The sequence below is a fragment of the Antechinus flavipes genome, chromosome 3 (assembly GCF_016432865.1).
Source record: "Antechinus flavipes isolate AdamAnt ecotype Samford, QLD, Australia chromosome 3, AdamAnt_v2, whole genome shotgun sequence".
In the NCBI taxonomy this organism is placed as follows: domain Eukaryota; kingdom Metazoa; phylum Chordata; class Mammalia; order Dasyuromorphia; family Dasyuridae; genus Antechinus; species Antechinus flavipes.
The window spans coordinates 524786914-524804801 of record NC_067400.1 but is presented as its reverse complement, the minus strand read 5'-3'; the positions used below and the strand labels follow the sequence as shown (position 1 = coordinate 524804801).

Sequence of the window (17888 nt, the reverse complement as noted above, 5' to 3'; positions counted from 1 at the left end):
TGAATTCATATAAAGGAAATGACAATGTGCTTTCCAAAGAGTATTTCTCTGCCTGAATTACATATCAGTTCAGTGAGCAGAGGAAATTATGCCTGAAGTCACTGCCCAAATTTCCCCTGTACTTCACCGAGGCAAATAGCACTTTTAAAAAATTCATGTGACCCTGAAATCCCTTGTATTCTACAGAATTTGTGTTGGTCCTGCTTATTTCCCAACTTAGGGCAGTGACCTTAGGGTTTGAAAAACCTGGACTTAAATCTTATCTCAAACACTTATTAGCCTTGTGATATTGATGTATCACTTAATATCTATGTTCCTCAGTTTACTAATCTATAAACCGAGGGATTTGATTTCCACATTCATTAAGGCTTCTTCTAGTCTAAGATCCTATGATCTTCCTTCTTGCATCTCAGCACGTCACCAAGGGAAGACAACGAGAGCTTGGGAGAATCAAACAACAGTAGAATTAGACATTTACAACATAGAATATTAGAACCTGGCACACAGAATGGAAGAAGGGAGCTTAGAGATTTGACAGATGAGGAAATTGATACTTACAGAGTCTTTCAGTTGGAATTTTTTGTGTGTCTCAAAACTAGTTAGCTGAGATGAGAGCCCTCCTTCAAGTGTTCATTTTCACTATGTTATATCCAGTTCAATTCAATAGACATTTATTAAATGCTTTCTATGTGCAAGGCATTGTATTAGGTGCTGGAACTTATAAAATCAAAAATAAAACAAAAATAATCCTTGCCTCTGGGAAGCTAAATTAATGTTTACAAAGCCAAATTCAAAGCATATACGGATTGTATATATAGGACATATGCATCCTATATTTGCACATGTATATAGCAAGTATATACAGCTGTATTCATACATGTGTGTATAAATATACATGCTGCATATGTACTGTATAAGATATATATTTACTATGTACATGCATATATGCTATATATATACACATATATACATACATGTATGCATACACATACACACTATTTATAAATGCAAAATAAATCCATTTTAGCACCCTAGCTTTAGAGTCAAATCCTAAAATAAGTTAATTAACCTAACTGGTTAATAATTTCTTCATCTTTCAAATGAAAATGGTTGGGGGAAGTAGGGAGCACAGTGGATAGAGTTCTAGCCCTGGAATGAGGAGGAATTGAATTCAAATCCACCCTCAGATATTTACTAACTGTGTGATCCTGGGCAAATCATTTAACTCTGTTGCCTTAGTTTCCTCATTTGTAAAAATGATCTTGAGAAGGAAATGGCAAACCACTCCAGTGTCTCTGCTAGAAAACCCCAAATAGAGTCACAGCATCAGATATGACTGAAATGATTGAACAACAAAATATTTTAAGGTTTGCAAGCTTTTTTTTTTAACAAATATTTTATTCTCACTACAACCCTGGGAGGTAGAAGTTATTATTCTCCTTCCTTTACAAATAAGGAAAATCAGAGATAGAGGTTATATGACTTATACAGGGTCACAGTAAGTATCTGAGGCTGGATGTGGACTAGATTCTTCTTGATGCCAGGTCCAGTGCTTTATTCTATTCCCTGTGATAGCTGGTTGCTGTTTCAGCTGGTATGTAGGATGCATGTAAAGGGGAGTAATCAGTAGAAAAGGATGGACAAAGCCCAGATCATTCAAAAAGCATTTATTAATCTCCTAGTAGTGTTATATATTCATTCTGCTAGGGATTGGGGTTATAAAGATGAAAAACAATGGCTTTTGTTTTCAAGAAGTTTACAGAAGAATTTGTGTTCTATCTTAAGGACCATTGAAGGTCAGACCTATGCTTGAGGAGCATTCTTTTAGCAGATCCCTGGAAGATAATTTGAGCAAGACAAGAGTTTGGAAGCAAGGAGCCCATTTTGGAGACTTTTGTACCAATAGAGTTGAGAGGTTTGGGGGGCCTATATTAAGATAGTGTCCAGGTTAGTGAAAAGGGGATGAAATTGAGAGATGTAGGGGTTGACTTAATGAAGTTGACGACTAAATAAATATATTTTGGGGGAAGGAGAATAGAAGGAGGAAGAGAAAGAGTCAAGAATTTCTTACCAGTTAGTAGTCATGGTGACTAAAGCATGGTGGGAAATACTCTTATATTAGGGTAATTAGAAGGAAAGGTTTAAAGGGGAAAGATGACTTCCATTTTGAACATTTGAGCTTGTTTTTGCACTTGAGATATCCAGATGGAGCTGTCCAGCAGATCCTAGGTGAAATGGTGTTGTAGCTCTAGATGTGTAAATTTGGGCATCATTATCTACAATGAGCTAGTAATTGAACCCATGGGATCAAATGAAATCACCAAAAGAGAGGATACAGAGAGAGAAAAGAGCTCAGCATGCAACCTTGTCTCTAATAATTATTTTGGGAACCCCTCCCATAGGTTTATTATATGAAGTATTTATGAATGTTGTGATCTCCCTTTGTTTGATATGTATGCCTTCCCTCCTCCTTCTTAACTATCTTTCATTAGTTCAGCCCTGCTGCCATTGCCTTCTCTGACTGTCCTCCTCAGATCTTATTTATACACTGTGTTGCTTTCTACCTTTCTAGTGCAATTATATAATGCATATTATCATCAGGATTGGTCTCTCTGACTTATAGACTATACATTTCATGAAGCTTTGCCTTATCTAAAATTTTCACCTTCTCTACCTACAAATGCAGTGTTCTATAGCAGCACATTCTTATTAAAAGTTTGATTTGTTAAATGAATTATTATTCAATTGAAAATAGACTAGGCTGAGTGGATGAAAGAGGCACAAATCCAATGTTCTTAAGAATATAATCATGCACTAAGTACTGAGAATGATAAAAAAAAACAAAACTGGATGCTATAACCCTGGTCTGTTCAGTGTTTTTGACAATGACATGGACGAAGACATCAATGACATGGTTATTAAGTTTGTAGATGATGTGAATCTGGGATGCAAAGTTAATAGCTTGGATTATAGAAGCCAAGATTTTAAAAGACCGTAACCAAGTGGAACAATTGACCAAATTAAGACTGTGAAACTTGATGGGGGCAAATGTGAGGATCTCTACTAGGGCTGGATGTTGGGATGCAAAAAGGGGTGAGGTAGGAGGAGGAAAGGAGGCAAATAGGGGATATTTTATGACAGCAGAATGGAGAGTTCTCTGATATAGAGGGATGCCGACCCAAGTCAGAAAACCTTGGAGGGTGAAAGAAAAGGGGTAGTGTCCCCAATTTTGACATTCTTTTTTTCTGAAAGAGTGGCTTTTGGTAGCTGGAGACTATCAAAATAGCACAGGGTATAAGGAGCCAGCCTATTGCAGAGAAGAAGGGCAGAATTATACAACAAAAAAGGAAGCAGGTTTTAGACGGAGCAGGTGGTGAAGTGATTCCTTGGGGAAGCAAGAAATCTGAGTTTTAGTTCTCCCATTTACTATCTCTATGATTTTGTTCAAGTCAATTAATTTCTCTTGGCCTTGGTTTTTACACATTTAAAATGAAGGCATAAAATCATGTGACTTTAGCATAGTTGAGTTAGAAAATCCAGATTCCAGACCCCAATGTAAAACCTATGGGTTAGTCACTTTTTTTTTTTTTTGGCTGAGTCAGTTGGGGTTAAGTGACTTGCCCAGGGTCACACAGCGAGAAAGTTGTGAAGTTTCTGAGATCAAATTTGATCTCAAGTCCTCCTGACTTCAGGGCTGGTGCTCTATCCACTGCTCCACGTAGCTGCCCCAAAGTTAGCCACTTTCTGAACCTCAATCACATTATCTGCCAAATGGTATTAACAATTCCCAGAGTAAGTATCTCCTGGCTGATGAGAGGTTCAAATGAGATTTTGTATTTAAAATAATTTGCAAACTTGAACTTGCCATATAAAAATCAGTTATTATTATTGATTTTTGTCATTGTATCCCTAGTGCCTAGAGCAGTTCCAATCACATTAAGTAGGTACTTAACAAATGCTTGTTGATTAATTGATTGGTCTTTCTATAAGAATCGATTGCTTTAAAATTTGAGGTAGTTCTATGACAGAGTGGTAAGCTTAGTAATGGAGAAGACCCACATTCAAATTCTGTCTCAGACATTACGTAGCTGTGTGTAATTCTTGGCTCTTTATATATGTCTTTGTATAAAGTATCTGTCATAATCTTTCTCCACCTCAGTTCCTTCCTTTCCCTGTAAAATAGGGATAAAAATAATACCCACTTCACAAGATTACTGTGAGAACCAAATGAGATAACATGGGCAAATCTTAAATCTCTATATAAATGCTAGCTATTATTATCTATTATTTATTTAATGCCTTCTAAGATATCTTCCAGTTCTTTTTTTTTAATTTTCAATAGTACTTTATTTTCCAAATATATGTAGACAGTGAAACTTTAGTTTTTGTAAGACTGTGTTCTGTTTTTTTCTCTCTTCCTTACTTCACCCTCCCCAAGACATCAAGTAATCTGATATAAGTTAAATATGTGCAATTCTTTTAAACATATTTCCATATTTGTCATGTTGTGCAAGAAAAATCAGACCAAAAGAGGAAAAACCATGAGAAAGAAAACAAATAAGTGAAAATATTGTGTTTTGATCCATATTCAGCCTCCAAAGTTTTCTCCCTGGAATGCAGATGGCATTTTCCATCACAAGTCTATTGGAATTGCTTTGAATCACCCCCATTGTTAAGAGCCAAGTTCATCACAGTTGATCTCTTGGTTCTGCTCACTTCACTCTAGCCACTGTTATTATAACCTTTCTTGGTTGTAATTCTTTCCAAAAAGAAAAATCTTTTATAAAATCATAGCATGGCTATAAAGCCTTTTGATATAATTAAAATGTTACAAAAATTTATAATAACTTTTTAATTTTTCCAAATATATGCAAAGATAATTTTCAACATTCACCTTTGTAGTGAAAATTTTTTTTTAATAACCCAGATGGGGACATGAAGACTTACCTAGGACTGAACAACAATACTCTTTTGAAATGTGTAAAATAGATGAGGAAGAAAAAAGGAAAGGAGGGAGAGAAGAAGGAAGGAAAGAGGAAAGGAATTAAGGGAGGAAGGGAGGGAAGAAGGAAAAAATGAAGGGAGGAAGGAAAAAAGCCAGGAAAGAAGGAAGGAAGGAATAAAGGTAGGAAACAAGTAACAAGTATCTACTATGTGCTAAATATTATTACATTTGAGCCTCAAACAATCCTGGGAGGTAGGTGCTATTATTACTTCCATTTTACAGTTGAAAAGCAGAGACAGATTAATAAGTGATTTGTCCAGGGTCACAGAGTTAGTAAGTATCTGAATTTGAATTCAGGTCTTCTTGATTCCAAGTCCCCTCACAGGTTCTCCTTTTCTGTTTTCCAGCTGCTAAGTGGAAAGTGAAGGTTAAAAAAAAAATAAGAGGAGGTCTTGATTTGGAGTGAAAAAGCATTTTCTATAGCATGAGATTGTTCTCCTCCCCTTCCATTCCTCACTGACATTACTTGCAGTCAGAGAGAACCCAGGAGAGACGAGGGAAAGGGGCCAGCTTAAGAGTTGACTCTCAGGATAGTATTTCAGGGCTCTCAGGTGTGTCTGTGCCCTATTGGGGTAAGAACTAACATTTGTGGGACCCAGTAAAGTCAGACACCAGGCAGTAGCTCTCCTTTCACACTTTGCAGCATGTGCAACTTAATTGATTTCACTGGGACTGTCTGATTAATAACCTGTCAGGAATGTTGTCTGATGAATTAGGGAAAAAAATACAACCTCAGGGGAGAAGCACCCCCGTGCACGAGTTCCAGAGTGCCCATTAGCAGACCTGGTTTGGGAATTGGAGAGACGGTTTTATGGCCAGGTCTCCTCTGTGAGGAGAGCTTGAATCAAGGGGTTAGCTGGCCTCCCCCTAAACTGCTGCTTAACCAGGTGATTGTCTGCTAGGCCCAGACCCTCCCCAATTCAGCCTGCAACTCTTTGACCACATCAGGCCTACAATCACTAATCCTAGCTCACTTTTCTATACTATTTCCCCTTAGACCAAGAGCTTTTCTCTTACCACAAACCTGTAAAGTAGATAGTACTGGTCTTGTTATTCTCTTTTCAACTGAAACTCACAGAGTTTTCCACAGCTGTCACTGAATTCTGGTCCCTCACAATAATATATATTGGTGGTGGTGGTGTTTTGTTTTGTTTTGGTTTTGGTTTTGGTTTTTTATTGTCTGTGTTTGATAAATGAGCAATTACTGAGGCAAGGATTTAAACCTGGATCTTCCCACTTCAGGCCCAACATTCCAACCACCATATTGTTCTGCCTTTCAAGAGCCTAAACCAAAGGGTCACATCCATTTGTCTACTTTAAATCTTCCACAAAAGCATTTTACCTGCCTTAATGATCATCGCTATCAATTTTTGCCTTTCCCTTACAGAATATTTTTGCATAAAATGCCTTTATTTCATTTGAGATATAGCATTACATAATTGATTGTGCTTTGGAAACTGTAATAAAATCAAGAAAAGAAGAATAATTCATTTCTGGGCAAAATTCAGAGAAGGAAAGCTAGTCTTCAATTACTAGTTATTACTGCTACTACTAGAAATTACTACTATTGCAATAGCAGAAAGAGTTTGTTCGTTTGTTTGGGTTATACACACATATATAGTTATAGGTAGATGTAGGTAAATAACGCTCTTTATAAATTTTTGGTATTTATTGAGACCCTGATTTGTATTTCATTTGTCTTTTGCAAATAATTAAGCCAATAATAGAGTATAATTATATTTAGTTTATATTATACTTTTTTCGATTAAGAACAGAAAACAAAACTTTTACCAGGAAGTATTTGCCTCATTGGAGAAACATAATAATACAAAAATGCCAGAAATGGTATTAAAAGAGCTTTGGATTTGAGGTCAGGGGTCACAAGTTCAAATTCTGATCCTGCTAATTTTTGTTCTCTGTGTAGCTCGGGCAAGCTGATTTGGTGCTTTGAGCTTCTATAAAATTGGGCCAATACTTGCACTGCCAATTTTACAAAGTTGTTAGACCTGTATTCTGGGATCCCTAAAGTGAGTAAGTCATTTCCAAAATGCCTTCCAGCCCTAACTCTGAATTTAGAGGAGTGGGGACTAAAACCCAGGTCTTTTGACTCTATTTGTTTCTGGCTGGCCCCCACCAAGGGTCTCGCTAGCACAGTGCTGAACTGCTGGGGTTTTGCAGTGCAAAGTGAAGAAGAGGATTGATAATGGGAAAAGCAGTGATCCTGGAATCTGAAACCTAGATTTGAATTTTGACTTTAATTCTTATCAACTGCTATTATCCCCATTTTACAAATGAAGCATTATTTGAGAACATTCAACCAGGAAATTTTGGAGCAAATAGGGTTTTCTATGTCTCTGCCTAATATATTCTTCCAGAACTCCACCTGCCTTTTCTAGAAAAATAAAATGCTTAAATGTTTCCATTGTGAGCAGCTGTGGGAATTGTCTTCTGAACATCTGGCCAGCTTTTATAAGAATTGATAAGAGGATAGAGTAGAATAAAATAGAGTAAAAAAGATAAACTCCCTTAGTCATAGAACCTGAGAATGTTGGTGCTGGGAGGAACCTTAGAGATCACCCCTGTAATTTGACAGATGTGGAGGACAGTTAGAGGGAATATGATTTGCCTTAGGGGATACAGCTAAAAATCAGGACTGCAAAATTTCATATGTAATAGAGTATTTCTTATCTAAGAGCTGAAGATCTTTAAATGATTATATAGCTTTCATTCAGAAAACAAAAACAGGTCTTTAAAATATCAGAATGTTTCAGTAAGACTTATTTCAGTGAATTAAAGCATCCCTGATTTTGTGGGTGTCAGTCCTGCCAACAAGAAGGCAGATCCTCATGTCCTATGCCTTTGTCATTGCTCTCCATGTGTTCCATGGCTAGGAAATTTGGCCTCTGGTGGGCAGCTCTCAGCTAATGGGCTTCTCTGAACTTTGCCAGACAAGACCTTGGACAGCAGATGCACAGTCTGTCACCTGGCCAGGGCTCAAAGCTTTTCAGGTTTCAGGAGGCCTGCCTAAGCTCCTGCTGCCCTGATATTGCCTTCAGGAGCCCAGCTTCCTCTCCACTCCATAATAAGACATCAGAACAAGACCAGAGTAATACTAGAGGTGGGAAGGGACAGTAAAATCCTTGTGAATCCCCAGCTTTTTCAACTAGTGTTAAATATCAAAGGGGCCTGAATTAAAAAGAGTGGCTATTTCAGAGCAACACATGACACAAGTTTCATTCAGTCTAGTTTAGATTCCCTTGGACAGTCACATAATTCTTAAAATAGATCACTACACAGCTACTTTGTTTTTGCATTGTATTACTTTGAGGTTGTCTCAAATGTCTAGCACTTTTGAGGAAGCTATATCCTGAAAGGATTTTAAGGTGCAATTTAAAATCCCCAAGAGCCAGGTCCCGGACTGGTGACGCAGGTTAAGTGCAGAGATATTCTAAGGGGAACTTGTCTGGCATCCGGACTGTGGGCACAAATCCCCCAGGGAGGAAATAGAAGTGTTTGCTTGCTTTATTGATGAAAACATTGATAAGCTCCTCTTTGTACAATGCATCTCAGTTTGCAAAACGTTTTGCTTCTAGGAGAAAGATAGGGAACGTTAGTATTACTGCTATAATTTGAAAGAGGAGAAATGTGATGATATTATAATAATAGTAATAATAGTTAACATTCCCATATCACTTCTGGATTCATGTAGCAGTTCTTTAACTAGGGACCTGTGAAGTAAATGGTCAAGAATTATTATTCCCATTTTATAGACCAGGATACTGAGACTCAGAATTAAGAGCAATTTGCCTCAAGCTTGACAAAATATATAGCAGCAGCATAGCTGGAATTTGGAAATTGGTCCTCTGACATCACATCATGGACTTTGTAATAACACTGTTCTGTCTTGCAACAGGAGTGTCAGGAAGCACCTTTGTAAATAAAGGTAGGATTTGAGGCTCTGTTCACTAGGAACTTACTATTTCAACAACTTTGACAGCCTGCTCTTAAAAGTCATGGAATCATAGTCCAACACATTTATGTTCATTTTTTAAAAAAATGTTGAGATTTATGGCACAAGTTTTAAAATTCACTCAAGTCTTCAACCATGAAACAATGAAATATACTGGCAGTTATATAGAATTTGGATCAGAAGACTTGAGTTCTAATTACTTTTCTATTACTTAATTCCTGTGTGATATAAGGCAAGTCACTTAATTATTTCTGTCTCAATTTTCTAATCTATAAAACTGGAATGGTGATGCACCTGTCTTTCAAGATTGTTGTGAAGATCAAATTTAAAAATCTGTAAATTGAAAGTATTTTTTTCAAACCTTCAAGCATTTTTCAGATGCTGGCTATTATTCTTATGATTATTCTCATTGTTATTGTCACCTGATACTATAAGGTTTTTAGCATGCAAAGATAAATCATATATAATTTTTGGTGGACTTAGTCTATTCACTTGGCTCTCTTTGACCACAGACTGATGATTTTGGGATGGCAGCCCCAGATTTATAAAACACAGCAAATTAAGGCTTTGAAATTAGTATTGGTTCAAGATTTAGCAATGTGGAGGGGACAGTGGTCAACTCTAGAGAAAATGTCATGGAAGGTGCACTAGATTAATGGAATGATCTTGGGCAACTAATTTTATTTCTGGGAGCTTTAGATTCCTCTTGGGAAGATGAATTCTCAGGCCCCTTCCAGCTTTATTCTGTGATTCTGTAGTTTTGTGAAAGGCAAGAGATGGTGTCCAAAGGGTCAGATTTCAGTCATTTTATTGGCTGACTGCTCACATTGTTCATTGATAGATGGCATGATATCATACAAAGATCAATGAATTTACATTCATAAGACTTGTTTTCAACCACAGGAACTTAAGAGTTAAAGGGTTCCTCAAAAGCTACCTCTCCTAACTTCTACCATAACTAACACAACTACTTTCTACAACATTTCCCCAAAGTGGAAATTTTGGCCAGTGATTGAAGGCCTCCAAAAAGACAAGAAGAAAGAAGAATAGGATTATTTCTATTTCAATCTGGAACCTATGACTTCTTTCTTCTCTGTGTTATTTTTGCTGTAGGGTAATTGAGGTTCAGTGACTTGCCTAGAGTCACATAGATATTAAGTGTCTGAAGTCAGATTTGAACTCAGGTGCTGTGATTTGCAGGACTGGTGCTGTGTCCATTGTGCCACCTAGCTGTCCCTTATGATATCTTTCTATTTTAAAAAAATAATAGCTTTTAATTTTCAAAATGCATGCAAAGATCATTTTTACCATTTACTCTTGCAAAACCTTGTGTTCCAAATTTTTTCCCTCCATTTCCCCCACCTTGTCTCCTCTAGATAGCAAATAATCCAATATAAATTAAATATGTACAATTCTTATGATTTTTTTAATGCAGCCTGTGATTATTTGAGTTGCTATCCTATAATTTGGATTCAGACCTTGTTCTTATAGTCCATTGCAAAGAGTCCCAGATGTTTACTAACTAGGTGACCTTGGACAAATTAGTCTTCTTCTATGGGTCTCTCAGTTTCATCATTTGTAAGAAAAAGAGATATTTGGACTATATATTCTTTAGTCTCTCACATTTCATGATTTCACAAGACAGAGAAACCTTTCTCAAAACTGAATATTCTACTATGTGTATTCTATTTATGCTCAATAAATACCACAAGTTGTACTTTTAGAGATCTTCATTTGAAAAAAAAATAGGCAAACCTGAGTTAATAACTTGGTCTCATCCACAAAAATTTGGAGGCACCTAGTAGCTGTAGGAGGCTCAGTCTTGGCACCTGTTAAATTTTCCAGACTTGTGCAAAGGAGATAAAGGGGATTAACATTTTAGTTCTGTAAACATGAAACACATAGACATCTCAGTCCTGATTTCAGATTTGGTATTAGGGGCAACTTCCTGACAGTTGAAGCTTTTCCTCAAGGTAGTTAGTTGTCTCATGAATTAATACATTAACTAATCTAATATTTTTAAAGCACTTACTGTGTACCACAAAGTTTTAAGTACTGGGGATATAAGTAAAAAAACAAATAGTATTGTCGTCTAGGAGCTTACATCCTAATTTGGGAGAAAACATGTGAATATAGGATATCCCAGGAATCTTAATGTAGCTAAAACTACACTAAGACTTATAGGCTACCTTGTATATTCTTTGTTATATATGGTATCCCTCAGAAATTACTTGGTATGTATACGAATATATAGACAATATAGACAGTGACCTTAGAGAAGAAAATAGAGGCAAAGGGGGGACCTTGAAATACCTCCTGTATAAGATGATCTAGAAGCCCATTCTTGAAGGAAGTCAGGTATTCTAAGACTAATTTTATCTCCTGTGGCACAGTGGGTAGAACAGTGAGCTGTGAATCAGACAGATTTATCTTGATGAGTTCAAATCTAGCCTCAGACACTTATTAGCTGCGTAATCCTGGGCAGATCACTCAGCCCTGCCAGCCTCAGTTTCCTCACCAGTGAAATGAGTTGGAGAAGGAAATAGACTAATCTAATATCTTGGCCAAGAAAACCCCAAACAGGATGATGAAGAGTCGGATACAACTAAAAAACAACTGAACCCCAACATGGATATTCATAAGAATTTTTAGGGATGATGGCAATATAAACCGTCTAGTTGGGTAATTCTTTAAGGATGGAGAGGCATTTTGAAGCAAGTGGCAGAGGTCCTCAGTCCCTTGTGAAAGGATCTAATTTTGAATCGCAGCTCTGCTACTAGTATGTGACATTGGATAAGTCATTTTATGGCTTGGGACCTCAGTTTCCTCATTTATAAAATGAGATATGTTGTTCTGGGAGACCTGTGAGCCTAATCCTCTCTCTGTGGTTTTGATCAGCTCATTTTACTTTTCTAAACTTCAGTTTGTCTGTCTATAAAACGGTAGTAATTTGCATTGCCTACATTTGCTTTCCATGTTTGTCATGAAGACATGACTTCATGAACCTTAGGGCATCATAGAAATCTAAGTTTTTGGTATACAAAGGGCTTTCTTTACACCTAACCTGTAATACAATTACTATTATACTAGTACTACTAACTCAGGGCCAGAGAGGTCGAAAGATCGAGCTGTGTCATATAACTCTTTAAATTTTGAGTCAGACTTAAAACCTGACTGAATCCAAAGCTTTTTCCTCCATGTCACGCTCCTTCTCAGTAATCATTCCAAATTGGAAAGATTTCAAGCTTTGAACTGCACCAGCTTGAACTGTGAGTTTGAAGACCTGGCCAACTCACTTTGGTAAGATGGTGGATCCACAGGAGGTCAATTTTGGCCACTATCATTTATTTCTACTAAAGTGTGAAGGGGCTGTGATCTACTTGAGTGGAGGGAGTAACCACCCTGATGAAATCCTAGATCATTGAAGTATTATGATGTGTCTGTATATATCTATATGTATAGCGGCAGCCTATACATATGAGCATTTGCATAAAGCCCTCATTTGAATTCCATGTCCGGCTGCAGCGACACTTGAGCCACTTGATTTTTGTTTTGTTTTGTTTTTTGTTTGTTTGAAACCACACTTCATAGATGCATGACTCACTGGCTTCATTCATGTTTCCATATGTATGTAGAAACATAGCGAAGCAGACATTCCTAGAGACTTTGCAGGACAACCTCATTGAGATGGACATTCTCACCTCCTCCCGCCATGATGGTGCTTACAATGATGGGTATGTGACACTCCTGCTCCCTTCCTCTTCCCTAAGCCTTTGCTTTCCATCCCTGCATGAAAACCTTCAATGGTCTCAGTGCATTCTTAAGGGTGATACCATTGGCCGTACCAACCCTTAGGCAGTTTGGGGAGGCCTAGAGTTTATAAACCCTTTGGGACAACTGTGGTATAAACAGAAAGGGCTTTGAATTGGGGATCTGGGAAGTGTGGTCCTGGTCCCGGGTTCCCTGTCCAGCTTGGAGAATCTCTTATAGGAACACAGCATCCTGCCTCAGTAATATGCTAATTCATGGCATCTCATTGGCTCTCATTGGCCTTTTGAAAACCATTTCATTAAGAGAGGGGGAAGATGCTATAACCAGCAAGTGCAGTTCCATGAAGATTTAGGCTCCTTGTCTTAGCAGAGGACTTGGATTGCTTCAAGGATTTGCTTTTTAACAAATGTTGACTTGCATTCATTCAAGGTCATTGTATTTCATAGATCATAGGGAAGTCCTCTTGTGGCTTTGGTCACGCTGATTATTAAAGCTAATGCCCCATAGAGATGAAAACCATCCTGTTTTGACATATTGACCATTTAACCTTTAAGTTAAAAATTGTTTCTGAGATTGGGTTCTGTACTAAACAACCACAGAGTATGCCATGCATGAGCTATCATATTAGTCTGAAAGTAGATCTCACTTTCTCCCCTATCTGGCTTATATCAAACCTGATTGTGACCAACAATTCTGTTCTTAATTTTATTCCTTTTTTATCATTGCTATTCCTTCCATCTTTGTCATGTGATAAAATAAACAAGATGTATTTATTTTAAGAGCAAGGACAGAATTTTTTAACCCTTTAATAATAAATATGGGGAGGCAGCTTAGCATAGTGTACCAAGAGCCTGCTTTGGAATCAAGAAGACCTGAGTTCAAATCAATATGAAAGCTGTGTGATTATGAGCAAATCATTTCACTTGGTGCCCCCATGTAGCTAAATTACAAGTCAGTTGCTGACCTGCTTCAGTGGAGGAATTTCTGCATAGGGAATTCCTTATATTGATGAAATTTTAGGTCTAGATGCCCCCCAAATCAGATTAAATAAATACATATTTTATATGATAATTTTATTTATAAATTTATTTACATATCTTTATATACATTATATACGGATTTTTCATTGGAGATATAAACTCGGATATACTGTTTCTATATACATATATTCTCTTTTTAAATATCTTTTTTGGAGGGCAGCTAGTTGGTGAAGTGGATGGAACACCAGCCCTGAAGTCAGGAGGACCTGAGTTCAAATCTGGCCTCAGACACTTAATACTTCTGGCAATGTGACCCTGGGCAAGTCACTTAACCCCAATTGCCTCAGCAAAAAAAAAAAAAAATAATAATAATAATAATCTTTCAGATTCATCTCACTTACCTGGCTTATATTTGGACTCATATGGTATTTTCCATTTTAACAGCTAGCTTGAACAACTTCTATCCTTGTGTAGTCTCAGTGTCAAAAAGTGTAGATGTGTGTTTCACAGACCACTTTGACAGTCTGGTACAATCTAAGGACCCCTTCTCAGAATCAAATTTTTAAATGCATACATATATATATATATATATATATATATATATATATATATATATTATATATATATATATATATATATAATTCCAAACAAAATCAATTTTTATTGAAATAACATTATCATTTTTTTTTAAAAAAATGAATTTTTAAATGAGCTTAAGAAACCCTGATGCCAAGAATATTTGGAGTAGGAATTCCAAGGAGTTGGTACTGTTAAATATCATATTTCTGGCCATTGTAGGACTTTTCACTGTGGCTGAACTTGTTGGTGATTTCATATCTATATATATCTATATATCTATATTATATATTTCTGGCCACTGTAAGACTTTTCACTATGGCTGAACTTGTTGGTGATTTTCTATCTATCTATCTATCTATATCTATATTTATATCTATATCTATCTATCTATCTATATATATATATAAAATATATTTCTGACCACCATAGGACTTTTCACTGTGGCTGAACTTGTTGGTGATTTTTATATATTTGTGTACATATATATGTATGTGTTATGTGTGTGTGTGTGTGTGTGTGTGTGTGTGTATACACACACACACACACACACACTGAGCCACATGGATCCAATATAAAAGCCTGACTCTTTGTCACAGAAAAGATAAAAAAGCCTGACTCTTTGTCACAGAAAAGAAGCACCAGGAAAGTGGACAGTGATAGGGTGAGATCAATTGCTTTCTCTTTTGGGCCCTTGCTTTACTTGGGCACAAGAGAGAACTGCTCTTAGAAGATCTCCTTAGAGCATGCCCCAGTGACCTCTATAAAGCAGCAGTTTGTTCCCTGTCCCCTGCTCACAAACCATCTGGCCTTCTTTATGCCAGCCCTCTGTCTAGTTGGTAAAGCCCTCAGTATATCTCAGGGACACCTCTCCCTGTCCTGTCCACTTTCCCATGGAGATGTCTCCTGGTAGAAAATGTTTGTGACAGTAATACTTGTAACTCTGATACCCTTACTGATCTCTCCTCCTGCCTTTTCTCTGGTTCTACTCAAAGTTTAACTTTCTTTGCATGGCTCCATGTGTGTTTTTTTCTCTGTTTTTACCCACCCCAGTGGGTCTCATCTTTACCTCTCTCACCTTCTATTTCTCCATGTGGTGCCTTCTCCCTGAGTGACCAACAGCACTTGTCCTTTCTCCCCACAGGCACTTCCTGTTTAAGCCGGGAGGTACGTCACCCCTGTTTTGTACCACGTCTCCAGGATACCCGCTGACGTCCAGCACTGTGTACTCTCCTCCCCCTAGGCCCCTCCCTCGAAGCACGTTTTCCAGGCCTGCCTTTAACCTTAAGAAGCCCTATAAGTACTGTAATTGGAAGTGCGCTGCACTCAGTGCTATCATCATCTCCGTCACCCTGGTGGTCCTGCTGGCGTATTTTGTTGGTGAGTATGTTTTACCCACTTTGGACCTTCCCTTCCTTTCATTTCTGTGTTTCTCTGACTTAGTTCACCATACCAGTAGGAAGCCTGATTGTTCAAACAGCCCTTGAAGACATAACTGAATCACCACTGATTGCCTGGTAGCATCTAGTTGTCTGGGATAGTCAAACTGTTAAATAATGGCAAACATCACAGTTCCTGTCATTGTACAATACTCTACTGGAAATGGTCTCATGGTGGAGAAGAAAATTTAACTGCCTTTGGTTCATCTAGTGATGAATGAGTGTCTGTCCAGGTGGAACAAGCAGTCCCTGGGACCACCAGCCTAGAATGACATTGACTACTTGGGCACTGAGAAATGGACATCATCACATCAAGCAATGAGAACGAGAACCCTGTCTTCCCATGGTCCAGTCCCTTGTCAGGCCTGGATTCTGTTCACTGATCAGCTCCAGGCCATGTGGAGGTCTCCTTTTTATCTGGATCTTCTAGAAGATTTCATCCTGCATCATAGAATCAAAGAACCTCAGATTTCAAAGGGAATATAGAGGGCAACTAACTCTATCTTTACTTAGAGAAGAAGTCCCCTTCTTCAATTTTTCATTGAACACAAAAAAATCTATGCATACAGTTTAGATCTGATGCTTCAACTTAAAGAATCTGTGTTTTTTGTCAGTATAGATGCTGATTGGTAGTGTGTGTACTTTGCCAACACAGACCATAATTCCCTTTGCCTTAGGAGATGGCTTATTGAGTTGCTTTCCTTAAAATAGTAACCTGGCAGGGAATACTCTGTGGATAGACTTCCCTGCAAATAGCAAAACTAATTCTCAGACAGACATGTAGCCCATGCTGTAACCTACACTGGAAACCTTCCTAATCTGGTAGATGGATAAAGCAATTTTTTTTATTCATTTACTATGTGCCTGACATTGCTAAGCATGGTAGGACATGCTAGTGTTTTCTGCCCCCTTGGCACAGGTTGCAAGAACCTAGAGTCATTCACCAGCCATCAGTGTGCAGTCCAGGGAGACTTTGAAGTAGATTCTGATATCTTGCCCGAGCAGCCTGTGAATAAAATCCAACATCAGCTACAGAAATTCTTTGTCTGCTGATGTTTTTCTCTTAACACATCTAAGGTGTGAATAAATCCCGTGATGTTCATAAGACAAATTTCCAGGTTTACTCTGAGCACAAAGAACTTTCTAATGGGTAGAAATGTCCAAAAATTAGTTGACTATCTCTGGAGACAGTGCTCTTCAGAAGATAAGGATTTTAAATCAGGGAGTCCTAAGATTGGACTCATGACCTCTGAGGTCCCTATTAATTCTAAATCTGTGCAACTATGACCCCTCAAGGCAGGGGTTCTTAATTTCTTTTTTCACATGGACTTCTCAGAATAACATATTTAGACACATTAAATAAAATACCTAATAATTATAATAGTTAGCATTTACATAGTGCTTTAGATTTTCAGTGTGTTCATTGTGCAATGTGCTATCTTGTTAAAAAGAACAACAGCATGGTTTGAAATACAATATAAATTGTAATATTACAAGTTGGAAGTTCTCAGGCCCTTTATCCCAAAGTCTGTCCACAAACCCATTTGTGGATCAGAGATCCCTTGCATTTCAGAAAACTGAATGCTTGCTAACTGAGAATGTGTTATATAGGGATTCCTGGCTCTGGTGAGGAGTTGAAGTAGAATCCTGCCAGCTTTGGCAAACTTTGGTCTGTGATATGGCATGCCACATGAGAGCCATCATGACTTAGTAGATGGAGAACTGTTTTCTGAATCACAGGAAGCTTGATCCAGGTGCTGGCTCTATGACACAGAAGTCACTCTGAACTCTAAGATGCAGAATGGATACAGACCTGAATTTATAAAGGGAGCTTCCCCTATGGAAGCCAAAAAAAAAAAAAAAAAAGAACACCAAGGAGGGTGATCGTTGGCTGAGTGAATGCCATGTTGCTGTGTATACTGAAAGCTGTGACAGGATTACTTTGAAAGGTTATTGTCATGTGTAGAACCAGGTTGGTGAGGCTTCAGGCTAACCAAGAGGATCATTGGCTGTCTGATAGAATTAAGGCCAGGAAGGAAAAAGGCTTTAAAGAGTAATGGGGAGTATTTATTTTGCACTTGCTATGTGCTAAGTACTAGGGACACAAAGAAAGGTAAAAACAATCCCTCTCATAGCTCATAATTTAA

General features: G+C 37.7%; 1 protein-coding gene across 1 annotated transcript in view; it reads left to right on the top strand.

Moving 5' to 3' along the window:
• Positions 1 to 17888, top strand: part of TENM4 (teneurin transmembrane protein 4) — a 1176249-nt gene that overhangs the window by 832759 nt on the left and 325602 nt on the right. Inside the window, exons 8-9 of the mRNA XM_051987214.1 lie at positions 12611 to 12709; positions 15447 to 15682. Coding sequence (XP_051843174.1) covers positions 12611 to 12709; positions 15447 to 15682 — 335 coding nt within the window. The remainder of the gene's footprint in view (positions 1 to 12610; positions 12710 to 15446; positions 15683 to 17888) is intronic.